General features: G+C 44.2%; 4 protein-coding genes across 8 annotated transcripts; 2 read left to right on the top strand and 2 right to left on the bottom strand.

Annotated features, from left to right (window-relative positions):
* Positions 1-106: 106 nt before the first annotated feature.
* Positions 107-3,876, bottom strand: anapc7 (anaphase promoting complex subunit 7). Its single transcript, XM_084690751.1, has 11 exons — positions 3,613-3,876; positions 3,213-3,399; positions 3,004-3,123; positions 2,758-2,869; positions 2,503-2,656; positions 2,209-2,351; positions 2,011-2,128; positions 1,669-1,865; positions 1,318-1,542; positions 1,080-1,230; positions 107-963 (listed from the first exon to the last, which is right to left on the bottom strand). The coding sequence occupies exons 1-11, from the start codon at positions 3,711-3,713 to the stop codon at positions 774-776; spliced, it is 1,698 nt and encodes a 565-aa protein (XP_084546877.1). The 5' UTR covers positions 3,714-3,876; the 3' UTR covers positions 107-773.
* A 211-nt stretch (positions 3,877-4,087) lies between these two features.
* On the top strand, positions 4,088-8,560 carry LOC146232909 (ubiquitin-conjugating enzyme E2 G1-like). Of its 2 annotated transcripts, XR_014742303.1 has the most exons (7): positions 4,088-4,277; positions 5,370-5,472; positions 5,665-5,762; positions 5,861-6,039; positions 6,369-6,467; positions 6,559-6,691; positions 6,922-8,560. XR_014742303.1 is itself a non-coding variant. In XM_084690758.1 (6 exons), exons 1-5 carry the CDS (start codon positions 4,235-4,237, stop codon positions 6,453-6,455), a joined length of 510 nt encoding a protein of 169 aa, XP_084546884.1. In that variant the 5' UTR covers positions 4,088-4,234; the 3' UTR covers positions 6,456-6,467; positions 6,559-8,560. The 2 variants fall into 2 exon arrangements, 1 of the variants encoding a protein (XP_084546884.1); XM_084690758.1 differs by having other exon boundaries at positions 6,559-8,560.
* Positions 8,561-9,073: 513 nt separating this feature from the next.
* rad9b (RAD9 checkpoint clamp component B) lies at positions 9,074-15,990 on the top strand. 4 transcript variants are annotated; one of them, XM_084690753.1, is made up of 12 exons: positions 9,502-9,622; positions 9,813-9,855; positions 9,945-10,015; positions 10,111-10,236; positions 10,376-10,490; positions 10,601-10,700; positions 10,895-11,001; positions 11,166-11,272; positions 12,144-12,208; positions 12,392-12,511; positions 14,056-14,284; positions 14,583-15,990. In XM_084690753.1, exons 3-12 carry the CDS (start codon positions 10,004-10,006, stop codon positions 14,700-14,702), a joined length of 1,101 nt encoding a protein of 366 aa, XP_084546879.1. In that variant the 5' UTR covers positions 9,502-9,622; positions 9,813-9,855; positions 9,945-10,003; the 3' UTR covers positions 14,703-15,990. The 4 variants fall into 4 exon arrangements, with proteins under 4 accessions (XP_084546880.1, XP_084546881.1, XP_084546878.1 ...); XM_084690754.1 differs by lacking the exons at positions 9,502-9,622; positions 9,813-9,855 and adding an exon at positions 9,074-9,116; XM_084690755.1 differs by lacking the exons at positions 9,502-9,622; positions 9,813-9,855 and adding an exon at positions 9,415-9,433.
* pptc7a (protein phosphatase targeting COQ7 a) lies at positions 15,384-24,135 on the bottom strand. Its single transcript, XM_084690756.1, has 6 exons — positions 23,551-24,135; positions 20,819-20,998; positions 19,851-20,049; positions 18,291-18,414; positions 18,035-18,164; positions 15,384-17,802 (listed from the first exon to the last, which is right to left on the bottom strand). Exons 1-6 carry the CDS (start codon positions 23,750-23,752, stop codon positions 17,744-17,746), a joined length of 894 nt encoding a protein of 297 aa, XP_084546882.1. The 5' UTR covers positions 23,753-24,135; the 3' UTR covers positions 15,384-17,743.
* Positions 24,136-24,531: the final 396 nt, after the last annotated feature.

Below are 24,531 nucleotides of genomic sequence, written 5' to 3' on the forward strand. Positions count from 1 at the left end.
GATGAGGTTGTGCAACTGCATATCTATGTGCCTGAAGATTTGGGCATTTGGTTACTGGTATGTAAGTGGAGATTAACTGACTGTTCACTGAAAACCATGACAAATCTTTACACTTCATGATTTTATTTTACATTCCCAAAATTGTATGTACAATGCACTACATAAACATTTGCATTGAAAACCTTTAGTAACATTTGGAACCAGAGTCAATGACATGACCCCATGATTGACACAAGAAACAAAAAGGCATCGAGTCATCTGATGAAAAGAGAAAATCACAACAAATACACCAGATCGGTGATCATCTCATATCCACACTGTTCGCCTTACGGATAAGAAATGCAACGAACAGTAATGGTAAACACACGCTTTATCTTGACAGTCTTCCACGGTGGCAAACTGGGATTGACAAGTCAAGGTCAAAACTAAATAGATGGTGGATGGAATGCTTTAGAAGGCTGAGAGTTCCAGATGACACTTTAGCTACCATGGTAGCGAGATACTCCATTCCAAACCACATGGAAGTTTTTACAGAATCAGGACATTATTCAACTGCATGAATCCACACTAGACCTGACCGCCAGATCATCAAGGAGGTGTATGAACCGTTACGGCATTCGACAGCGTTGCCATGGCGATTCTTATATTACCCTGGGTGCTATGATCCCACACTGGACAAACAACGTCCCCATTTAAAAAGCAGTCACCTATGACGCGCCAGCCTGCCCCCACCACCCATGTGACCCTCACTGTCCCCTGAAGAGGGGCCGGGGTCACTGCATGCCGAACCACTGCTCCTGGTCTGCCCACTGAGCGGCCTCGCTGTCGCTGCCCTCCAGGTCTCCGTCCTCCCCGCTGCCCTCCATGTCGTCTCCGTCTAGCTCCACCGTGGCGTCCGCTGGACTCTCCTCCTTCTCCATCTTCTGCATCCCCTCCATGGACTTCTGGTCATTCGGGTCCAGGCTGGAGACAAGAAAGCATTGGAGGTTTCACGCCAGCACCTTTTCCGTTCAAGCTACGATGCATGATATCAGTAGTCATGGTGTCATTTACAGTCAGTAATTACAGTCAGTAATTACCTGAGTGCGATGCTGTACTGGTCCATTGCCTCCTGATAGTCGTTGACCGCCACCAGAAAATCTCCCAGCATTCTGTGCAGCACACAGTCACTCTGATTGGCCAAGGCATTGCGCAGAAGTGCAATCCCCTCCTCGTACTTCTGCTCCCGACCTTAAAAAAAAAAAAAAAGACAACAAAAACATTAGCAATCTGTAGTATTTAAGGACTGAATTTTGAAAAGTTGTGCTGGATACATACTCAACAACTCAGCCTTCTTCACCACAGCCTTGGTGTAGTCTGGCCTCTGAGCCAGGGCTTTGTCCAGCAGGGTTTTGGCTTTCTCCTGGGTCACCGGGTCTTCCAGGCAAACTGTGGCCAGGATGGTCAGGGTCTGGGCGTTCGCTCCCAGGTTCTTATAGATGTTATTGGCCATTCCCATCGCCTCTCGAATCCCATTGGAAGCCAGGTAACAGTCAATCAGACCTAGCAGGAGGACAACAAGATTAACATCACCCTTCGACAGACCAATCGATGACATGCCCAAATGATCCAACGGAATAAGGCACAGCTCATGAGCCTAAGAAGCAGGTGTGACGGGGGGGGACTTGCCCTCGTAGCAGTCTAGCCGACAGGGGGCCAAGCGCATGGCCTCTCTGAAGTGGATGATGGCCTCCTGTACTCGGCCCATGTTCCTCAGCGCTGCCCCCTTAAGGAGGAGCGCCTGAACACTGTTACTGTTCAGCTGAATGGCCTTGGCTCCTAGGTAGAGGGCCCGAGAGTACCGCTTACTGTAGAAGCTGTGACAACTGAGCATACAAAAAATAAAAACTGATTACACAAGGTACTCTTGTACCTGCATAACAAGGTACATACAAGACTCTCCATTTAGTCTCAGGTTTATTCATCACGATCTTTCATCCCCTTTACATTGCTGTTGTAATGACAACTCACCCAGAGATGACCCAGGGTTCTGCATGCTGGTCTGAGATGTTGAACAATCTTCCACCCAGAACCTCAACATCCTCCAGGTGTCCCTCACGAGCCATAAGGTAGCCATAAACATCCATGCCTGACAAACATAGATTGCACTGTGACTTTGTCCAAGCACCATAAATTCTGTCAGAAATCCTTGTCAACGCATCCAGGTACCTTTAATCAGATAAGGGTCCAGCATCTGAGCTTGTTCAAACTTCAGGATAGAGTTCTTGGTGTCGCCTGCCCTGAAGTAGACGTCCGCCAGGCTGACCAGCAGATCTACGTTGTCACGTAGCAAAGACTTCTTCTCTAGAGAGCTGAGAGAGACAAAGGGGCAAAATACACAACGACCTCTATGAAACACACTACAAGGCATGAACTCAGACAGATTACATCCAAACCTATCCCGAATCACTGCTCGAAAATCGATCCACCGACACCGGTGGCCCGAGGCGCTGGTCTGCTCACCAGATGGTGTTGATGGCTCTGTGGTTATCCCCTGTGTGTATGAAGGCGTAGGCTTTGATCCAAACAGAGAGCCAGTCCAGGTTGGGGATGCTCTGGATGACGTCCATCGTCATGGATGCCACCTCAGCTCCTTTCACTGATAGTGAGAGGAGACCTGGAGCAGACAAAAGGTAACAACTAAGGACTGCCTCACAGTTCAAGTTAAGATATTCATTATATATATATATATAATTATGAAGTGTTAGAAGTACATACCAATGATCGCATCCAGAGCCAATGGACACTGTCTAAGGACCTCTTTGTAGCTTGTGACTGCAGATCGTTCCTGACCAGCTTTCCTGTACAGGTTGGCCAGCATCATGTTGATCTGAGGTTGATGAGCAAAGAACATAGTTATGTCATATCTTGGTCGAAAGATGCTTCACTTGATAAGTAGGTGATAAGACTGAACTGTAGTCTTGCACTCATAATTGGCTACTCGGTGGACGTTCAGCAGCCTACTTTTGGAGTTCTCTGTCTTGATGGAATGCCATCAAGCACTGCAATAGCATCTTTGTCAAGCTTCAAGATGGTGTAGCACTCTGCAATCTTATACTTCACTTCGATCTCTGAGGGCAAACTCTGAAAAGAAGAATACAATACACTTATTTCAAACGATGTGCTCTGTTTGTGCGACTGCAATGTGTATAGTTTCAGAAAGTAAGGTGCACCTGTGTCTGCAAGGTGGATGCTGTGCCTCCGGTTGATGGTCGAACTTTAGAGGTTTTGCTGAGGACCTTTTTCTGCTGCAATGCCATATTGTATTTGCAGGCAGCATTACGGTATTCCTTGTCATGAAAGATGGCATCTGCATGGTATACCAACAGCTGGTACTTCTGAGATGGTGAGAACAGTTCCCTGTAGGAGCATTTAGAGTTGTCATTTCGAAACAGCGTGTGGCTTGAACTTCCAACTGGGCCGCCTTTTATTGATCTCTCCATTCAGCTTGCTACGAAAACACTAAAGGTTGCAGTATTATTATTCACCTAGGTCACATAGGATTCACACAGGCACATTACAATGTTTTTAATTGTTTTAGGTATTAGCATGCTAGCTGCTGTAGATACATACGGATTGTTATTGCTCATTGTCAGCAATAAACTACTCATAATCCGAACGTTGGAATGAAGTCCCGCGCAGGCCATATCTCGTACATGATCTATTACGTTCATTGTGAATATTTGTATGTCTTGTTTAAAAAATAAATGTGTGGCTAAACTTGAAGTTCGCAGTTGTCAGACTACAGGTTCACTTGCTAGCTGGTTGCTACAAATCAAATGTACTGCGACGTCAACTGGTGAGGCTTCTATCAAATATGGCGCCGCAAAATCGAGCCCAGAGCAAGCTGCACGGCTTGCGCAGGCGCCTGAGTAAGTGGGACATAAACAATGAAAACAATAATGTGTATATAGAAGAAAAGTATGTTTTATTGCATCAACTTTTGATAATGTATCTAGATACAACAACAACGAAAACATATGATCGTACTTTCCTGATCGAGATTAGAAATTGCGCCTGCGCTCATCTAGTACGACTGAGAAAGTAGCTGCCCTGGCAAAAACACTGAGTATAGCAGCACTTTGTAGCCACTACTAGCCTGCCCGTTTTCCAAGGAACTGAATCTGACATCATCTCAATTCTTCTGGCACAGTTTGGTGGCACTGCATTTATTTTTTGTTAAAGCCCACATACCATGACAGAACAATCAGCATTACTTCTTCGAAAGCAATTGGCAGGTAAATGTGCGCATTTTCTTCGTGCAGATATTCATTATTCATTTCAGATGGACAACGTTAGCTCGGAGACGAACAATCCAACATTTGTGTTGAATCGTTCACGGTCAATACAATTTGCCCAGTTAGTGCTAGTTTTAGTCTACGGTACTTAAAATGGCTTGGAGAAATTACACCTACCTCACGATCTAGAAATGGGTGTTAACTGTTAAGTTAGAGCTTTAAGTAATCAGTAATTGTGTCGCATAATCGCCGCCTTTGTTTTTAGCTTGAGCGCAGCGGGGTGGTTTGTTTACAACATGACTGGCTACGTTGTTAGCAAGATAGCATATAGGTTACATAAAGTACTTATCTACTTTGTCACAACGGAACTGTGATGAAATGGTGGAACAAACTATACCAAGCTAAAACGTGGTAGCTAGCTAGTGTGGGGGATTTGACAAGTCCCATCGTGTGCACCGTTTTTTCGGCTTTGGCTTGTGAGTCTCAGAAAATGCTAACTTGCGCCAGCTAGTAACATAAGCTGGCTAGCACAAGTAGAATGCTGCCTCTGTTGCACAACATTGTGTTGCAAGCTACCTCCAATATAGCCACACTGTTTAATGGATACAGTATGCAATCTAACGATTCTGTGTAGTAGTTGTTAACAAGCTAATTCGATATGGGCATGAAGGCTAACTAGTTAGTTTCTCTATTAACCCATGCGCAATTAATTTACAACAGGCCTGGTTGTTAGATTGAAACCTAAGGAACAAAGGAATAATCAGCTCAGTGTCCATCTGTCAATGAGAACTGTAACGTCAGACTGAGAAGTAAGCTGCCAGTTTATTGAACCAAATCTGCGTGACTCCGTTATAAAGACCCTTATCATACAATGTTTTTAAATGTTAGGCTATGCATTATCATGTACAGCAACATATTGACATAGTCGGTTTTGTATTACATTTGAATAAATGCTACTAGTGTTTTTCACCAGCAAGCAACACAAATTGCCACATACTTTTACATACATAGGCCTACATGGTATACGACATACCATGATTATTAAGTCTTCACAGTTACCTTTTAGATAGTTAAATTGTATTTCCATTTCAGAGCTCAACAAAAACCCAGTGGAAGGATTTTCGGCTGGCCTAATAGATGACGAGGACATATATAAATGGGAGGTTGTCATAATCGGACCACAAGACACCCTTTTGTAAGTTTTCAGGATCATAAAAAATAAAAAATAAAAAATGCTAAGTGTTGGACTTAACTGTGTCCTTCACATCGGTTGATTTTTTTGTCAAATGTGTGGACAATGTTGTTGAGTTCTCTTTGTGATGTGGCTTCAGGCAAATAGTGAGTTCAATTTATCAATGGGAAGGTTTTCTCTATTTTTACATTGCAGTGAAGGTGGTTTTTTTAAAGCATACCTGACTTTTCCCTATGACTACCCTCTTCGGCCTCCCAAGATGAAGTTCATCACTGAACTCTGGCACCCTAATGGTAAAGGTTCATAATGTTTAGAGCTTTGGATGATAATATAGAATTTAGTGTGGAATGTGTGTAATTAAACTTTATACATTGCACGGTCTCTTCCTCAGTTGCAAAAAATGGGGACGTGTGCATCTCAATTCTTCACGAACCAGGGGAGGACAAGTTTGGCTATGAGAAACCTGAGGAACGCTGGCTGCCCATCCACACAGTAGAGACCATCATGATTAGTGTGATCTCTATGTTGGCTGACCCAAACAGTGACTCACCTGCAAACGTGGATGCTGCTGTACGAGCTTGTTCTTATTACAAACATGATTCTCTTAGCTCATTGTTTGTCAATAATGTATGTCAGATTTGGCCGATTTACATTTACATGTAGTCATTTAGCAGACGCTCTTATCCAGAGCGACTTACAGTAAGTACAGGGACAGTCCCCCTGAGGCAAGTAGGGTGAAGTGCCTTGCCCAAGGACACAACGTCATGTGGCACAGCCGGGAATCGAACTGGCGACCTTCTGATTACTAGCCCGACTCCCTCACCGTTCAGCCACCTGACTCCCACCTGACTCCCATTTGTTATGGTATGATTGTAATGTGTCTTGCCCTGCTCCCACAGAAAGAATGGAGGGATGACCCAAACGGCGAATTCAAGAGGAAAGTGGCACGCTGTGTACGAAAAAGTCAGGAGATGGCGTTTGACTGAAATTGTTCCAGGGTAAGAAAGTATATACGTTTGTATGATTGTTTACATTTGTACACGGAGGTGAATTTAATTGACTTTAGGCTCTTTTTTTTTTTTTGTCCAGTTAAATGAAATGGCTTCAGAAGGAAAATGGTCTGTTCAGCAAACGGCTTTTGCATCCCTTCTTTTGCCAGCCGTGGAATCTGGTTGGTCCCTAGGCACTTCCTTGTAGTTGTTTATGCAGAAGACGAGCCAATGTAAGAAACCTACCAGCGTAAATTACCCACCATTTCCTTCCTGGAATTGTATATTTAATTTAATTTATTTTGAAAATATATCAATGTAAGATATGTCATTACTGTAAATGAACTCCCTTTTTTATCTGCTGTTGAACAGTTTCTACTTTGTACCAGGTTTCTTATGCAATTTAGTGGATGTTTGACATGCTTGAAGAGCGTAAACAATTACAAGCCTGTTCTCTTGATAGGTTATCATTCGTCTTCTGATCCTCACAATCGTCCCCACATGATATTGGTTTGTAAGACCTTGTCAAATGTTGTTTTGTTCACCACTGTCATTTAATCACTGCTGCCTTATGTTAATTCTACTCTGTCATCTACATTATATCTGCCTGGTGAACCTGTGGACATTTTTACTTTGATAATCAATATTTCAATTACTTATCTTGGCACAGTTTTTTTTGACGGTGATATCTTAAACAACCAAAAATGTTCCAGGGGTTCTATTGTTTTAAATCAACCCTTAAAAACCCAACTCGACGTGTACTCACTGCATAGTGAGCATGTGACTATAAAACTATCCCTCTCTGACTTGCTGGTCCTAATTAAGAAGTGTTCAATTCACGAGAAAGGTTTTGGGTTGATTGGAGGTGGGACATAGAATTAAGCTGTGATTATTCAGAGGGTAGACTGGGTTTTGAACTGACCTTACCTCAACTTACATGAATTACAAATGTGATGCATATTTATGATAGTTGGATTTCCTCTTTCTGTTGCCTTTTTCCTTGTCTTAATTGATTCTGACTTACAGTAGCTAATATCAGAACAACCATGATGACAAATATGTATTCAGATGTTTAATTCATATCCTCATCTTTAAGATTGTATCAATCAACTGACACTAATGCTAACATGTTAGTCAGTGGTGCAGTCTATGGAGAAAAACATGCAATTCCTTGTCTGAAAATATTATTTGATCAATTGATGAGGTGGTAGTTTTTTTGGTTAGAATTCTTTGGGGGGGGGGGATTTTGTAAAAATCCTGCTAATGTAGTTATTTTGCCATAGTGTGGGATTTTTTGTGTCGATAGGCTACTTGATATTAAATAATCCTTCAAGTGCATCTGATGTCAATTGTTTATCTCGAAAACTGATAATGGACAGACTTATTTTTTGTCAGTTGTACTTCATTTGTTATGCACAATCAACACTTAAATTAGGAAAAGGGGAGGTGGGGGCAAATATAACTTGTGCTCAATGAGACCACTTTGTTTTAACAGTGTTTATTATAACCGTTTGAGCTACCATACAGACTACACAGAATCATAATTACCAATGTCCAAACCCTGGTTCATCTACAAGTATCCCTAAAATGGCGCATGCAATCAGGTGTTTTTATTTTTTTTTGATATTGTGTACTACTGATGGAATTCTGTATAGGCTCTAAGGGACGTTACTGTTGTTGTCTTTGTAATTTGCGAACCAACCATGACCTCCTCTGACCGGTGTTCACTGTATCTGCACATGCTCAGTGCATTGTCATGATGCCATGGAAATGTCATGAAGCAATAGACTTAGTTGTGTTTTACAGGTTATCCTTTCTCTCACACTATCCCCCAAATGTGTTTATTTTATCACTTGGTTTATGCAATGTATATTTGACACGAGCTCAATAAAATGTGGATGTCATGTGTTGTCAGAAAGGACTTTTAATGTAATTTCAATTTCAATCAAGATATTTTATACTGTTACACATCAATGGTTTAAAAACTGCGTGACAACAGTACCAGAACTCCCTAACTGCAGAGAAAGACGTTTTCAACACTAGTATGTGAAAAAGAAACGACTTGTAAGCTTGTGAAAATAAAATGTGCAACCTTGAAGATATTCTGAACGTTTCGAACCACAATTTGTTCACAGACGTTTCATTGACGATGTTCACATATTGAGTGCTTTTTACTCGAAACACTGGCCCTTAAAACCCCGTCCCATAGAGCTGCGCTTTACCATCGCCGTCTGGTGGTTTACTGTGATAACTGCACCTGTAATTTACACTTAAACCACTAGATGGCAGTATTGAAGCGCAGCCCAAAGGCGCTTTCGAAACACTGCCTCTGAAAACCCCGTTCCATAGGGCTGCGCTTTACCATCGCCGTCTGGTGGTTTACTGTGAGAACTGCACCTGTAATTTACACTTGAAACCACTAGATGACGGTATTGAAGCGCAGCCCAATGGCGCTGTTGAAACAGTGCACGCAACTTACACTTTTGCACAAGTACTTGCTACATGCTTCAATAGCTAAACAACTGTCCTGGTGCACGTAACTCTGTCAGGCTATTGCATTTCGTACTTCTGTCGATCAATTTATTATTCCCTGCAAGTTACTGCATCCATTCAGCGACGAAAGTGTTGTACCACCAACCATTTCCGGTTTGAGTTAATGTAATGTGGTTTTGAGTTAATGTAATGTAGTTTTCCATTTGGAGGAGCATGTCTTTGATTGGGGGGGGGGGGGGGGGGGGGTGAGCAAGCTATCCTATTTTGGGGGAGTTGACTCGTGTGTTTTCATTTGGGGGATGCACTCATATGGGTGGAGGGGGGGGGGGGTTGCACTTTAGGGCCACCGTACAACACTAATATAGGCGTTTAGATATAGGCGTTGTCTCAAAAAATATAGAATGTGATGAATGTGTGATTAAGACCAAAAATCAGACCTCGAGTAGTCTGACAATGTTACTGATCGGTCACTGGTGACGCGCGTGAGTTATTACCAAGTCAGTCAGTTTTCTCGGCACGGAAGGCTACTCACGTTCCTCATCCGGATATATCTAGAGTTTTGCTAAAAGTTGTAAAATTCTTTGCCATTTGCCATAAAAACAAGGGAAGGACCTCTCCCCAAACAGTCAAGGCTAATATGAGGTGTATCATTGAGGGAAATGGTGTGAAAGGTAGCTTCAGTATGAGTTTTGACTGCTGGATTTCTCATTTGAACGGATATATACAGGCCTAAGGGCCCTATTTCGTATGAAAAGAGACTAACGTGTCAATTTCATAACTCTTTCCAGCTAACAAGTAATTCACATAGTAGCCTTTCTAGTTTACAGTAACGAGTAATTTATTTTGTTCTCTCTGAGGTAGCGTGACCCGGAGTGACGCCTTATTCATTTGAATAGAAAATCATGTGAGATTCAAACCCCGTATACGGTTAGGCCTATTACCGTTATCCACTCTTATCTTCATCAATTAAGCAATCTGTCCTTAAACTTACAGCGTTTGGAAAAGCTATTCATGGCCTCTCAAGAATAGGTGATGAATTATGGCTGGATCCTATGGTGAAAGGGGTAAGCTTTGTTTGTTGTTTTTATTTTGAGTTTGTTCACAGCGGTTGTTTGCTAGCTAACAGTCCTTGACCTCTAATCTATCTGGTCCCGCACAGTTGGCAGTGAGATCAGTGAATCCTGCCCATACGGCCTATGGCTGCTTTCTCTTCACGACGCTATTCTTCCAAAACTACAGTATTGTCCCTGAATGTGGAACCGCCAAATGCAAACTGGCCATGAAGGTAATGGCTCCGCTAATTGCTCTATTGTTGTAATTGGACACGAATCATGAAACAGATAATGTAATACTGCATGAGAAGTCATTACTATGAGACTATGTGGTTGGGTTTATCTAACTGATGTATTTATCTGTTGATCTAGTCAGTGCTCCCACTGTTTCGGTGCTTGGCGACTATTGAACGTAACGTGACCAGGTGTGAAATATCCATCAACAGCCCAGAGAATCGTGTGATATTCCAGTTTCACTGCAGACATGGTAGGAGGTACCACACTGGTACAGTCCCATATATACCCAGTTTTATTTTCCTGCCCTTTGGACACTAGAGGGTAGTGTGTTTCAATGACACCCTGCACTACTTGTATCAGGTATAACTAAAACTCACATGCTGGGTTTCCAAGAGAGTGAGGCTCTCCAGGCAGTGTCTCCTTTTCACCTCTGCCTCAATGTCCTGAAGGCCCAGGCCAGGTTAGCTCTCCACAGCTTTCAGCCACACAGCAGATTTGTACGGCCTGCCAAACAAACATATCGCCACACGCCATACTACATATTTGATCTTCATTCCTAGGATTCATTTCTCTTTTCGTGCGATTTTCAATAATGACCTTTTATCGTTCTCTCGATTCCATGCTAATGACCTACCTCTGTCCCGGCTCGGCTAGGCTCATAGGTGACATGGTGATGCACTTTCCAGTGTCTCAGGAGGAGATTACCCTGTCCATCACTCCTCTGAGACTTCATCTCAAAAACTACCAAGAAGAGAAAAGTGGTCATGAGTTTCTCCTTTTTCTCTACAAGCACACGTGTTGTATTGTCTTCTGTTAGTGCTGCCAGAATTATCCAAAGCTGTAGAAAGGAAGTGTCTTATAGCTCTGTGTTGTGCTAATCAGTAACATCATGTCATATTGACTGAAGCTTTTTCTCTGAATACAGATCGTTTGAAGGTTATGCACACCGAGATGTCCTTACATCCGAGTGAGTTTGACTACTTCCAGGTTGGAGTGGATTCGGACATAACCTTCTGTCTGAAGGAGTTGAGGGTAAGGAAGATATTTTAGGATGGAACTTTTTCAGTCACATGAGCCTTTGAATATTGTCTAAGTGTGTGTATTTCTGGGTGTGTGTATGTACGCGGGGTAAATACCAGTTTTAAGGAGACATATTTATGGACTTGTCTTGGACCCAAGTGTCCTGGAGACTCTGTACCCTATCGTTTTCCTCTGAACTTCCCCTCCTCAACTGGAATCCTGGATTTATGTGTTTGGTGGCTGTCAGACATGTAAACAAGTGTCATGGCGGTATTATTCATCAGTAGCTGATATAAGAAATTATTCATATTAGCTCAATCTTATTTCCTGCCTTGCCTAAACATACTGTTTTTTAAGGTAATGAAACCAAAACCATACACAGCAAATGTTCAAAACATGACATCTATCTTCCAAACACCGTGTACACTCCTCAAGGCTGATGACACTGTACCCGAGCCCAAACACACATAAACCTTGACCCCAATGTCCTGAAATGTCGCTGGGGGGTACCATATCCCATTGAGAAGGTGCTCATTACAAAATGCAGTCTTGTACAACTGCTGTGTCCTGGTCCTGTTCTTTGATAGGGGACATGCTATGAGAGTCTCTATACTGTAATGCTACATGGGTTTAAGTCCTTTTGACTAAGAGTCATAAGTATCCCAGTGGAGACATGCTCTCTGTTGACGACCCCATGGAATCTGAAGGGTTTTGTTCACTCTAGGCATACTCAAGGATGTATAATGCAGACACAAGTTACCCTATCACGTCATGTCCTTTTCATTTGAAGTTACTTTATTTAACTGGGGAAGGAGTGAAAAATTGAACTCCTACTGTGTGTAGTATTGGAATGCTGACAAACCGTTCTTTGACTGTTTATTAGGGACTGCTGTCCTTCGCCGAATCCCACGGCCTACCTGTGTCCGTGCACTTTGGTGCGGCGGGAAAGTGAGTATCACAACCCTTTACCCTGCCCGTGCCTTTCAACCGTTAGATCCAGTCATTAGCTAAGATGATCTACAAGTTTTCACATCCAGTCCTTTTTAGAATCGCATGAAGATTTCCATCCGCTGCCGATCGTTCTACCTGCCCATCAGATGTCCACGCTGTTGTCGTTCACTTGTCTTTCAGGCCGGTGTGCTTCAGCGTGGATGACCTGGTCCTGGAAGCCAGAGTGGTGTTGGCTACTCTGGTTGACCCAGAGAGCACGACCCCATCCCAGGCTGAGGCCCCGCCCCCCACCGCTCTCAGGTGATTGTCACCACCAGTATGGTTGTGCCACAGCTTGACCAGCATTACGTAATCAACCGTGGCCGACGTCACGCGTTGCCCTTAATCTGAATCTATCTTATTATGTGCTCAACAGACCGACTATAAGGTAGTAGCCCGGAGCGCCGCTTTCGAACATTTTGACATGTTGAGATCATGTTACGATAGAAAAATATGACAGGGAATCTCAAGTGAGATTAGTTAGCTGAGAGACCCACCAAGAAAAGGTCTCTGTGAAAGCGCTGCGTAGAGCACCATTTCTCAGTGCTGTACTTGAGATGACCATCAGCTGGACCCAGTTTGCCTTCTGACGGGGCCTGATTTGGTTTCTAAGTGGGCGTAGTATTACAGCATCCAGCCCTGTCTGTGAAACGGAGCTAAGGCTATGTGGGTCAAGGCTGAGCAGGGTTGGTGGCCTGATTGACCGACAGCCTGTAATCCCTCCATCCCCTGCAGTAACTTCCACCCCTGATGACGTCACCCTGCGGCTCTCCACCGCCCAGCCACGCCAGCGTGTGTCTCTGAGCGTCTGGGCCTCTGGATGGCCTGAATGTGGCAGTTGGTTGGCAGCACCGGTCCAAACCGGATCTTTTCACATCTGGGTCACTTGAGTCTCATGCGCTCTGCTCTCAGTCTCAGTGGCGTCATCACTGATGACCTGATGAGCACGCACTTTCATGTGTTGTCCTGCCACCCACCACAACTGGAGACCTATAGTGGCTCTCCTATGAGTTCTTCCTCGTAAAAAAACCCCCCCTTATTTTCAATAAGCTCTTAAACAGATTGGTCATATAATATCTTGTATTTCAAACAGCAGGTTTAGTAAACTAGGGTGTCGGCCAATCTCTCCTCATGCCAAGCTCCAGTCCCAGTCTTGTTTCTATGCTGCGGTTGTGCTTCAGGACACTGTGTTTGTGCTGAGGCTGGGAGGAACCTCCAGAGTCAACGCTCAGTTGCATCGCAGGCCACGTGCTCCAGTACTGGGTAGAGCTGTTTTAGCAGGCAGACTTGAACTAAAGCCAAATTCCTCCATGCCACTCCAGGGGGGCTTTATCGAGACGGGGTGTGCGAACATTTCCTCCCTTTCCCACACGCTGCCTCAGGCAACCTTTCTTTTTTTTCCACCCTCTTCACTATCCCTCCGTCAGTGTCTCTCTCTCTCTCTCTCTGGCTCTCCCCCTCCCCTCTGGCTCTCACACTTTGGAGCACGTGCAGGCGCAGTAACTCACGAGGCACAGCGGTTACCCACATGAGAGCTCGCTTCTAACATCCTCATGTTCAAACACAGGCTGCTGCCGGTTGTTTAAATAGGAAAAGTAGGGCCCCAGTAGTATTAAATATCAACCCTTATTTCTGTGTTTATGCCTCTGGGACTGGGTCTGTTAGAGGTGAATGTATTTACCCTTGTTATTATGAACAATAAGATTCAAGTTGGTTTAATATTTATTTAGAGGGACAGCATGTTCTTGTTCTGAGTAAGACTTGGCCAGGCGCCCAGCAGTGACTTCATTCTCCCGCTCTCCCAGGTGTGAAGGTGTTGCCGGTTTCCCCGACGGCCCTCAGGGGCCAACCGTCGGTTCCCCTCAGGATGTCCTGGCTGTGGGCGAGCTGATAGCATCCAGCCAGGGGAGCCCAGTTCTCGGTGGCGATGCCCTTATGAGAAGGCTGAGCAGGCCAGGGATCCTGGAGAGACTCCCCACAGCCAGGACTGAGAAGCAGCCTGCCACTGTCATCAGAACACCTGCCTCTGCCAAGGTAACAGGGGTCTCTAAACCGTGTAGTCCCTGACGCAAACTAGATTGCAGTTTGAACTTTGAGAAGCCTCTGTCCCCTCACACCTTTGTGTTCCAGACTCCAAACATGTTTTGGAACAGTTTTTTGTTGTTGTGTTGTTTATCTAACCTTTATTAGTATCGGGAAATATTGAATCTCTGTGAACTACAACTTGAATAATGTCAAAACTCCCCAAAAGCCTCACCATATTATGTGTGGCTATAAGAAGTATTATCTCAGAAGTGATTCTCAGGTTTTTTTTATTTTTTTTATTCTCTAGATTCGCTCCTTCCTATTTGGTGCGTTGGCTACTGAGCAGGGAAATGTCCAGACCACCCTACTGCCCAGTCTGGTGTGTGCCAGTGACACAGAGGATGATGGTGAAGAGGGACAGGGGTAGATTATAACCCAGACAGTCAGACCAAAAGTCAGTCAGACCAAAACATTTACCACAGGCCACACTTACAAAGGACATTCATTTTGTCTGTTGAGTACTTAAGATAGTGTAGTGGAACATCATTTGTTCCAAATGTTTCACAAACTATAAGAGTATGCAATTTTGTTCAGATGTTATAATTACGCCACTTTGACAGTTCATGTTATTGTACGACATTAAGAACTGGTACCTCAGGTTTCTAGAGGTTTGAACGATAAACATTTTTAAACCAGTCAATTAGATTAAACTGGTTGGTCTTGCAGGTAGAAACAATGTTTCCTGCTTGGAGATGCCACACCTATGTACTGCAGGAATTTGCAACTAAACACACAGATAAATGCCGGTGACGTCTAAAGTCAACTGCGGCCTCCAAGACACAGGAGAGGATGAGTCAGCGCAGGGGAACGCTGCCTCCATGTGCAGGAATACCTTCTGGAATGTGCTGTAGCGTAGCCATGTTCTAGACATCAACGATGCTGGCTCAGAAGGCCATGTTATTACCGGTACTTTGCATTTGTAGTGCACCTTTAACCTGTTTAAAGTATGTTGAATTGCTTTTTCACTGTCTGAAAGTGAGTGTCAGTTTAGCCCACAATATGGCCTTTTTACATAGTCAGTATGATAGAAACAGCTGGCACACCAAGGTAATAAATACTATAATCTTTATTTAAATATTTTACAGCTTCAAAAACATGTTTACAGAACTCAGTCTGCATTGTTGAACTGTACACACAAAATATATAGATACATGCAACTCTCATTGTAACAAACTTTGCTTTTTGAACTGGAGGGTGAAGTCGAGTAGGATAGCTAGGGCACGGTCGGGTCGGGTCTGCTGAGGGGAACAGGGAAGCTAGCTCTGACGAGAAGCACCATTTGACAGGGAAATGGCTTGTATTGTTATTGTTAAGGCTAGTGAGGTTTGCGTTAACCTCTTCAGTGCCATAAAGCTTCAGAGCACATTTTGACTATCCAGTGCGGACACCTCTCGATTTACCATCTCAAAAAATACAGTAAACATGTGCTTTTGGTTTCTTTTTAATGACATGGTTCACCTGAGGGCTCCCCCCAGTCTGTACTGCCCTACCAATCATGAATCAGGTGTGGGGCCAGGAGCCCTTGAAGCTGGGCAGTAGCCTGCAGCAAGGAAGCACCATATCAGTGTGAAAGATAAATAATCATAATAATGCAAAGTGGTTTACACGTTTAAACAGATCGCAAGATCTGTCTGATTTTATCAATGAAAATGAATCTCAATTTATGGTGGAAAGGCATAGGATCACATGGGAAAGATGGGTCTTCCATTGACTGGTGAGGATTGAGTTAATCGTAAGACAATAGGGCAAGATGGGTAAACTAAATGATAATTGTATGGCTACTTGTCTAGCTCAGGCTGTGTCCAGTAGTGGGCGGACAAATGGGGGTTTGGAGAATTGTAATTGTACAATTTTGCCAGTATCAACACCTGATACAAGGCACATCAGCTCTACAACTTGAACACATACATAGTACATGCTTGAAAGGAAACATACCTTCCTTAAACTGTAGCAGTTGCTGCACATAAATTAAAAAGAAATGCACTGTGCAAATCTGCAGCAATAGATTAAAAAAAATAAAAATTGCCCATGAAATATCAAAACCTGCCGTTAAACACTGAATGAGAACAAGTGACCTGATTAAAAAGATTTCTCAGGTGTGCCACTGGAATAATACAGCAGGAAAACTGATGAGAACAGACAAGGAAATGCTGATTGTGAACAAAGGTTTCTAACTCTACTCTGAGACCGTGGTCAATGCCCATTCCACCACTCAAAAGACAATAAAAACACGTGGTCACATGACCCATGTCTACAGGGTGATAGCATCCTCAGATATGCGGTCTCCAATATTGTGCGTATATGGCTGCCATCAATGCATCCCAATACATATTGAGAATCACGTGTAGCCAACATAAACCAATTCACTCACCACGTGCACCTGTGACTTAGCATACTCCTATCACGCTGAACACCACCAGGAAAATCACAACCAGGACTTTGCATCACAGCAGTTCAATTAAAGGGAGGACTTATGTTTGACACAGACAATATGTTATATTCCCCCTCCCCAATTCCAAGCCGTAGAAACAGGTTAACTTGGACTGTGCAAGACTCAAATTGTACTGATATGGCAAAGAATGCAACAGCTAGTCCCTCTGTGTACAACCCATCGAGTACGCTAAATAATTCTGTCACATACAGACTCCCTCTTTCAAACATCAACAACAACTTCAAAACATCCAATCATACCACAATGAACATCTGCTTTATTACGCTCAAATACAAACATTTCGTGCCCTTTTGCTTGCAAATGTTTCCCAATTCAAGATTACATGACTAAGTCACCGCCAGTAATGCTGTGATGGCCCCATCTGCACATCCTCATACACACTCCACACTACAGTCGTCACCCAGGCACGTGCTTCTGCTACCACTTCCTGGCTCAAACCAGCGGTTCCCTTGGTAACATTGAGGCGATGTCCTCTCTGTCTCCCTCATACTTGACTCTGTAGCATCATGGCTACCAACCCCTTAAATGCGCTCAGAGCCCCGGCCAGTAAATTAAGGCTGTGTGGGTACTTCAACTCCCAGACTGCCCTTCATCATCGCAGTGAATGGATATAGATCACGATGGCTGGAACACTTCCAGGATGTGGACACTGCAGTACCAGTGTCGGTTTCTTTCTCTCTCCCGAATTTAGCCCTCTTGTTTTATCCCCTCAAGATCTGAACACACAGAACGTCAGATTGTGTGGGTGGTGCATAAGGCCATCGTCAGGAAGGTGGAGTGACTGATTCAGCCTATGGAGGGCAGAAGGTGCATTGTGGCTGAGGAGAGACAGGGGAGGTGGAGGTTCAGCCGCCAGCATCGCTTTGATCCCGGCCAGCAGGAATCAAGAGTAGTCCGACATGGAGAGGCAGATGGTTGGAGGAGAAGGCCCTCCCTTTTCTCAATCTGTCCAGTTACTAGTCCGTGTACTCTGCCACAATAGACAGCAATACGGTGATGTCATCTGGCTTTCCTCCTGAGGAGAAGAGAGAGTGGGACAGTCAGGGTGATGAATGGATTGAGAGGATTCACAAACTCTAAAGAGCCATTTTGCTGCTGACAGCCACAAAAGAATCAGACTAAAAGCTGAGCCGGGCCTTCCTTTCTCTACTTCCTTACAATTTATAGATTACTGGCTTCCAGAGTCCATTAAGAAGGAGGACTGGCTGAAAGTGAGTATCGGAGGGAGGGGGTAGACTGATCCTTACCTCGTACGTTCAGTCCATTGTCACAGGCAAACTGTGCAAAAGGCGACATGTAGTTGGGGTCGTATGCCAGGACGTGGGCCTGTTTTGCAATGCTCCTGGCTGTCTGCTGGATGCTCTCATAGTTTGTGTTCTGGGAAACAAAACAAGGAGGACAAGGTGTTCCAGCATTCCAGACATGTTTTGTTTATCCGACTCAAAACACCTAAAAAAAAAAAAAAACTGCTGTAAACTTGTGGTTAGGACAGGGCAGACTAACCTTGAGTTTTTTCAGCTCCTGTAAGATCATGTAATCGGGCATGTTGTCAAACAGGCCGTCTGTGGCGGTCAGGATGATGTCACCCAGCTGCACGTCGAAGGAGGAACTGTCGGCTGCGTCAGGACTGAGGGAACATATGTACAGATGTCAGCTGAGCTCTCCATCTTGGGAACCCAGTACTTCATTTGTATTACAGGATAATCACAAAGGAATTAGGAGTGAGGAGGATGCAAGGACAGATTGAGTCTAGTGGAGCCTCAGTTTAATGTATAGCAACTCCACCTATTAAGGTGCACCATTACAAGACCTGAGGCAAATTGTAATCTCCCCTGACTCCCTCCTCCATACTCTCCAGCAGGAAATCTAGCCTGTCTGAGCCTGACAAAGCCCGGCCGAATCAAGCCTCCTGAGACTGAGCAACCATGGGATCCAGACATACCTCAGACTGCCAGGTAAGGACAGAGGTCAGTGGCTAAATCTGGATTACCCAACTGATACAGTAGGAAAAAGAAGTGCCTGTTCAGATTCCAGACCTTCTATTTCAGTCATGAATATAAACTGCTGCGACTGGCAATCTCTCTCTTCGCATGCATGCCTAGTGGAAAGTCCGCAACGGAACAGTCATAAGACGAGTTGGAAAAGCACACCTCGTTCTCGAGAGAGGTTCATAAAACACTGCAGCTACAGCAGCGTGTGTGACACACACACACACACACATATATAGATCACAGCCAAGTTCAGTTCAGGATCCAGTGTCAAGTTGTGTCAGTTCTTAGAAGGCATCATTAACTCTCTGGACCACACTCTCTGAAAGTCACGGCCGTATTGAAAACTAATCTGCCCTGCTGCCGTTTAATCTATGCTTTCATGTCACAGGAAATATCAGATAAAAATTAATTTAAAAAATATATATATTTTATATACAAACATGATCTCTACAGACACAGTATGTGATACATGGACACTGTAACAATGTATGAGATTTTAGTCCTATGGTGCTGTACACCTACACTCAATACAGGTTCATCTCACTCCAGAAAAACGCATGCGAGTGGCTAAAACTAATCTCCCCAGTTGCAAGATTAAACGCTTCAACAGCCCTGTAAACCAGCCGGCATGGGATTGGCTGCTGCAAGGCTGTCCCTCCCCCCTGTCCCCCCTGTTCCTTTGAGACTTTGACCTGGCTGGGAATGGTGGCAGCGAGCCAACCCCCGCCCAGACCCACATGTCACTGGAGGACACTGTCACCGCTACTGTGGACACACCACAACGCCGGGCGCAGCAGCACATGACCCAAACGTCTGGCAGCCAACCTAGCCCGGAGGGGTACAACCCACCTGACATTCACCCAACTCAGGAGGCCAGCTACTCTAACACGTGACAAGGAATAATGTAGGAACAATATAGATACCACTCATATCTATTAACAGTGTAGCTTCTTTCTGTTTGTATTATCTTATTAAAAACAGCATAAGAAGCCTCATGTAGTAGTAGTAGTAGTAGTAGTAGTAGTAGTAGTAGTGATCCTAGTATTGTGACGGTCTGGGCTGTGTGTCTGACCTGTCACTGAGGACGGCTCCCTCTGCCTCCGGGGGAGCGATAGACAGCTGGAAGGGGGTGTTGAAGTAGTGCTGCTGTTCGTCTGACCGGTGGACCACCTCTCCCCCCCGCACCACCAGGAAGCCGGAGTCTCCCAGGTTGGCCGTGTGGAGCCGGTGGCTCTGCCGGTCCAGAACCACGATGCATGCCGTGCTGCTGCCTGAGAAACATAAGGAGGGACAGAGACTTTCTTAGTATTTATCTTCTGTAAAACTCCCAAGGTCAAACAAATTGACTTTGTGGAAATGTTTTCGGATACATGCCTTGGGGGTCATATTGGTGAGCTGTTTGCTTGTTAACGGTTAAAAACGCAGCCTAATATCTTATCGCGAATTAGATGTTCCCAGGCATAACTTTTGGGGATGTTATGGGAACAGGAGTTGTCCAACCAGGGTGAGCAGCCACACCCTGCTGGTGAGTCATCGGGCCCAGCAGAATGTACTCTGGATTCTTCCTACAAACCCATCACGCTCTCTGACTCACCCCCTTTCTTCTCATTTTTCCTCTACCATAATACAATTACCATTCAGAGTTGTTTTCCCTCTTTTTGAACGCAACATTGGATGGAAAAGTACAGCCTGTGTCGAACTTTACACAACCACATGCTACGGCACGCTCTTGCTCATGTAGCAATGTAATTAAGGACATATTTAAAAATGTGCAACAGAGACCTAGAGAAAGGATCAAGTCTAGACAGAGAAGATGTATATCTTCCATCTTCGCAGTTGCACAACAAACGAAATGACGTTTGCGAAAGCTGACCCATGTATATACTTCAGAAGCACCACAACCACCAAACCAAGCAAGAACATTTGAATATGACCTAATAACCCATTCACGTCAACTGAACACACCTTTTGAATATTTTGTATAAACAGAAAACCACAGACGAACATGGATGGTATCCTCTGCCTTGGTAGGCTACTCACCGAGCAGAGGTACTTTGTTCTGGAGTAGCTCATAGTAGCTGGTGGTGAGGACCCCCACAGGGTTGCTGGGGACGAAGCGGCCCTCCTTGATCAGCCGTTCACATGTCTTCATCAGGGTCCCTGAAAACTGAGACGGATCCACGCCATAGTCCCGCCAGCCTCCCACTCCATCCGCCACACCTGAAAACAGTTAGCCAGGTTTATTAACGATCAAACAAACTTGCTATATCTCTAATTGTTACGTTTGACTTCCAATATTTCCTGATTCTAAGTATTGATCCTCTTGGAAAAGGAAGAACTTGTGGGAAACAAGAAAGCTACGAGACATTATGCAGCTGTGATGTGAGAGACAATGGACACTTTCATCAGAACACAAACAGGACAGCAAGTACAGGGCAAGACAGTGCTCAGACAGAGACCAAGGACTCGTATGAGAACATGCATTTCTTTGTCTCCCTAGGAAACACTCATTGAATTGTCATATTATGAAACAAGTCTGTTTCCTGAAAGGGCCTCACCTCTACATGCAAACCGTTACTGGTAATGTCTTGTATCAAATTTCTACGGGCTACATATGTATGAATGGGACTCTACGTCAAGACTGATTACATTTACATTACATTTATTCATTTAGCAGACGCTTTTATCCAAAGCGACTTCCAAGAGAGAGCTTTACAAAAGTGCATAGGTCACTGAACATAACAACGAGATATTCCCAAACATTGCAAGCAGCCAAAACATGAAGCATACATTGTGAAAAAGTTAAACAAGTGCCAAAAGGGAAGACCCATAAGAGCATGTAGTTATACAAGTTAAAAATAAAACAACATGAACCACAAAAGTGCAGGACTGTTCCTGTAAAAGAACAATCAACAGTAAAATATTACACAGCAAGTACAAGACTTAACTTCGTTATATCTAACCTACAATAGCAACAAGTCACTCAATAAGAGTCGTAGTGATCCTGGAGGAGACTAACAAATCCAGCCAAGCATTCTTAAGTGCCGTTGTACTCCCGGAACAAGTGCGTCTTGAGCCTTTTCTTGAAGGTGGGAGACAGTCAGTGTCCCTGATGGAGCTGGGGAGCTGGTTCCACCATTGGGGCGCCAGGCAGGAGAAGAGCTTGTGTTGGGACCGGGCAGTCTTGAGCGGTGGGACCACCAGGCGGTTGTCTGAAGAAGACCGTAGGTGACGGGTGGGGGTGTAAGGTTGCAGGAGAGACTTGATGTAGATGGGTGCAGTCCCGTTCACTGCTCGGAAGGTCAGTACCAGGGTCTTGAATCTGATACGGGCGTTGATGGGTAGCCAGTGGAGGGAGATGAGGAGCGGGGTAACATGGGAGCGTCTGGGTAGATTGTAGACCAGGCGGGCCGCTGCATTCTGAATCCTCTGAAGAGGGCGGGTTGCACATGCTGGGAGACCAGCGAGCAGCGAGTTGCAGTAGTCCAACTTGGAGAGGACCAGTGCTTGGACTAGCAGCTGGGTGGAGTGCTCAGACAGGTATCTCCTTTTTTATTATTTTATTTTAAAAAAATAAAAAAACATTTTGGTTGTCCCACAGTCTGTTTTATGATCCCACGGCCTAAAAACCTTACGTTTGTTTTTAGGTTGATTAGTACGCTATTGTGAGAACAGTCAGTGTTGCGATCCAAGATGTTTCCAGGAAAGGCATGCTGCTGCAAAGACCCAAGCATCTACTTTAGTGACCATACATGGATGGCCTTCTTTGTGTTCATCTGTGTCTGCCCAGGAAGGGAAACTGGGATTCAGAAGTATGTATAAAAAAAGGACTTGATTCACTCTGCTTGACACACTGAACTGCCTTTGGCCAGGTTTCACAGATTCATTAAGAAGCTCTTAAAGCTCAGAGCTTCTTAGGAGCGTTCTAAGAACGCCCTAGAACGCTTCTAAGAAACTCTTAGCGTTAAGAGCTTCTTAACAAATCTGGAAACCCCTGCCTTTGCTGGTAAACTAACCCTTGATTTCCATCTGATCCAGACTGACCCTGTCAGTGGCTAAACCTGGGTTCTATTAGCTGGGAGTTTCACGGTCCAAATGGGCCAATATGACTTCCACGCCAGGACAACTTGAAGTAATAGTAATGGAGCTTAAAGTCTGTCCAGTTCTGCTCTGTGAACACATCATTTAGAACAGACTAACCCGGTGTCCATGATGGTGTAAAAGTCGAGCAGCTTTTTCAAGACTCCACTTACTGAAGTGAAATTAACAAGTATATGTTTAAAATTAAGCGTGACTTTATTTCTGTCGTATCGAGGCAAGAACAAAAGTCACCTAAGGTTAAGAGCTTAACAGTCCACTACCTATTTTGGTAAACTGGTCGAGAGTCATAACAGGTATATCAACACCGACGTATTGTCCCTGCCATACTGTCCCTATAGCCCATCCACTACTGTGCAGCTCGCTACTTCCTGCAGTGCACATTGTGCAAAATCCCCGTCTGTGACGAAACGTTATTGTTCTGATGTAAGCAACATAACCATTCTTTCCCTTTCATATCCAAGGAGTTTCACGCACGTATGTCTGGCTCAACGGTCACCCGCCTTGGCGAAACGAGTTTAGTAATGTTGGATTAAATTTATTATGGGTTTGAGCCATGTCCTTCTCCTGTGTCCTTTAGAGTGTGTATTGTGCTCGCTTTGTGCCATTCATTACTATTTGACAATCATGCTACTGTACATCATGTGTACGTTATTATTTGATGATAAACTCACCTAATACATCAGCAGATCTATGTCGAGCAATGAAGCAGGCGTCGTCTCCGTAACACATCCCTTTCTTTAAGATGCCCTTGCGAAAATCCTTTCCAAAACCACAGCTTGCTGTTACCAGGCTGTAATCGCGGCTATCTGTTTGAGAAAGTCCGCCAATAACAGCTCTGGCAACTAGTCTACCGTACGAAAGTACGGACAACATCACCTACACACCAACTCCTTCTAAACTAACTTGCCAAGCTAGCAATCTAGCTAGCTCAGCGTCGATATAGCCACCAAATCCTGAATTGCTTGCACAGCTAACCTGACAATAACATTCGCCACGCGTACAGGCAGACAAAGCCGCAAGCCAGCCTAGCTGCTGGCTAATGTGTTAGCTAACAACACACCGACTGTGCACTCGGCTGACCGATGCTTGTTTTTAATAGTCTAGAGACACTGCGATTTCAAAAATATTATACCGTTGTATAAAATAATCCGCACATCCAGGCAGCAAACGATACTCATTCACCGCTGTGCCGTGACAAGAATGTTGCTTGCTCGCTCAGCTGGTTACATATCTTATCAACGACTGTGAAGCGTAGCTAAAAGCCAGCCTTGGCTTCCCAGGTCTTGTGACAGCCCTGACGTCATCAACCTTACGCAATTCGGATTTCCTTATATGGGAATTATTCAACTTCCATTCCGTAACACCGTCATAAAGTAGTATGCACTTTTTTGGGCAAAATAAATCGATGAACAATATTAAACAGTACAGTAAAAAAATATATATATATCATTTGTATATAATATTTATATAATATGTTATTTAATATTTTTTATATAATATGTGAATGTCCATTCCTAATAATTGGGACACTCCCTCAGTGACAGAATATTCCCAATGCCAATATTAAACAGTCAATTATGGGGGAAACAATTAAGAGAAACGTTTGAAGATTACGTTCCGTTTTAGCCAGACCCACTGCATTATTATAACAT

This window comes from Hypomesus nipponensis, chromosome 24 (assembly GCF_054491055.1).
Source record: "Hypomesus nipponensis isolate SF chromosome 24, ASM5449105v1, whole genome shotgun sequence".
NCBI lineage: Eukaryota > Metazoa > Chordata > Actinopteri > Osmeriformes > Osmeridae > Hypomesus > Hypomesus nipponensis.

Coding starts and splice junctions, on each gene's coding strand:
- LOC146232909 (XM_084690758.1), top strand. CDS start 4,235: ATGACAGAACAATCAGCATTACTTCTTCGAAAGCAATTGGCAG. Junction 4,278..5,369: donor TCTTCGAAAGCAATTGGCAG/GTAAATGTGCGC, acceptor TTTCCATTTCAG/AGCTCAACAAAAACCCAGTG. Junction 5,763..5,860: donor TGAACTCTGGCACCCTAATG/GTAAAGGTTCAT, acceptor TCTCTTCCTCAG/TTGCAAAAAATGGGGACGTG.
- rad9b (XM_084690752.1), top strand. CDS start 9,589: ATGAGGTGTATCATTGAGGGAAATGGTGTGAAAG. Junction 12,512..14,055: donor CCGCCCCCCACCGCTCTCAG/GTGATTGTCACC, acceptor CCGCTCTCCCAG/GTGTGAAGGTGTTGCCGGTT. Junction 14,285..14,582: donor GAACACCTGCCTCTGCCAAG/GTAACAGGGGTC, acceptor TTTATTCTCTAG/ATTCGCTCCTTCCTATTTGG.
- pptc7a (XM_084690756.1), bottom strand. CDS start 23,752: ATGTTGTCCGTACTTTCGTACGGTAGACTAGTTGCCAGAGCTGTTATT. Junction 20,999..23,550: donor TAGATCTGCTGATGTATTAG/GTGAGTTTATCA, acceptor AACTGTTTTCAG/GTGTGGCGGATGGAGTGGGA. Junction 17,803..18,034: donor CAATGGACTGAACGTACGAG/GTAAGGATCAGT, acceptor TCTTCTCCTCAG/GAGGAAAGCCAGATGACATC.
- anapc7 (XM_084690751.1), bottom strand. CDS start 3,713: ATGAACGTAATAGATCATGTACGAGATATGGCCTGCGCGGGACTTCAT. Junction 2,870..3,003: donor CAAGACAGAGAACTCCAAAA/GTAGGCTGCTGA, acceptor CATCAACCTCAG/ATCAACATGATGCTGGCCAA. Junction 1,231..1,317: donor GAAGAAGGCTGAGTTGTTGA/GTATGTATCCAG, acceptor TTTTTTTTTAAG/GTCGGGAGCAGAAGTACGAG.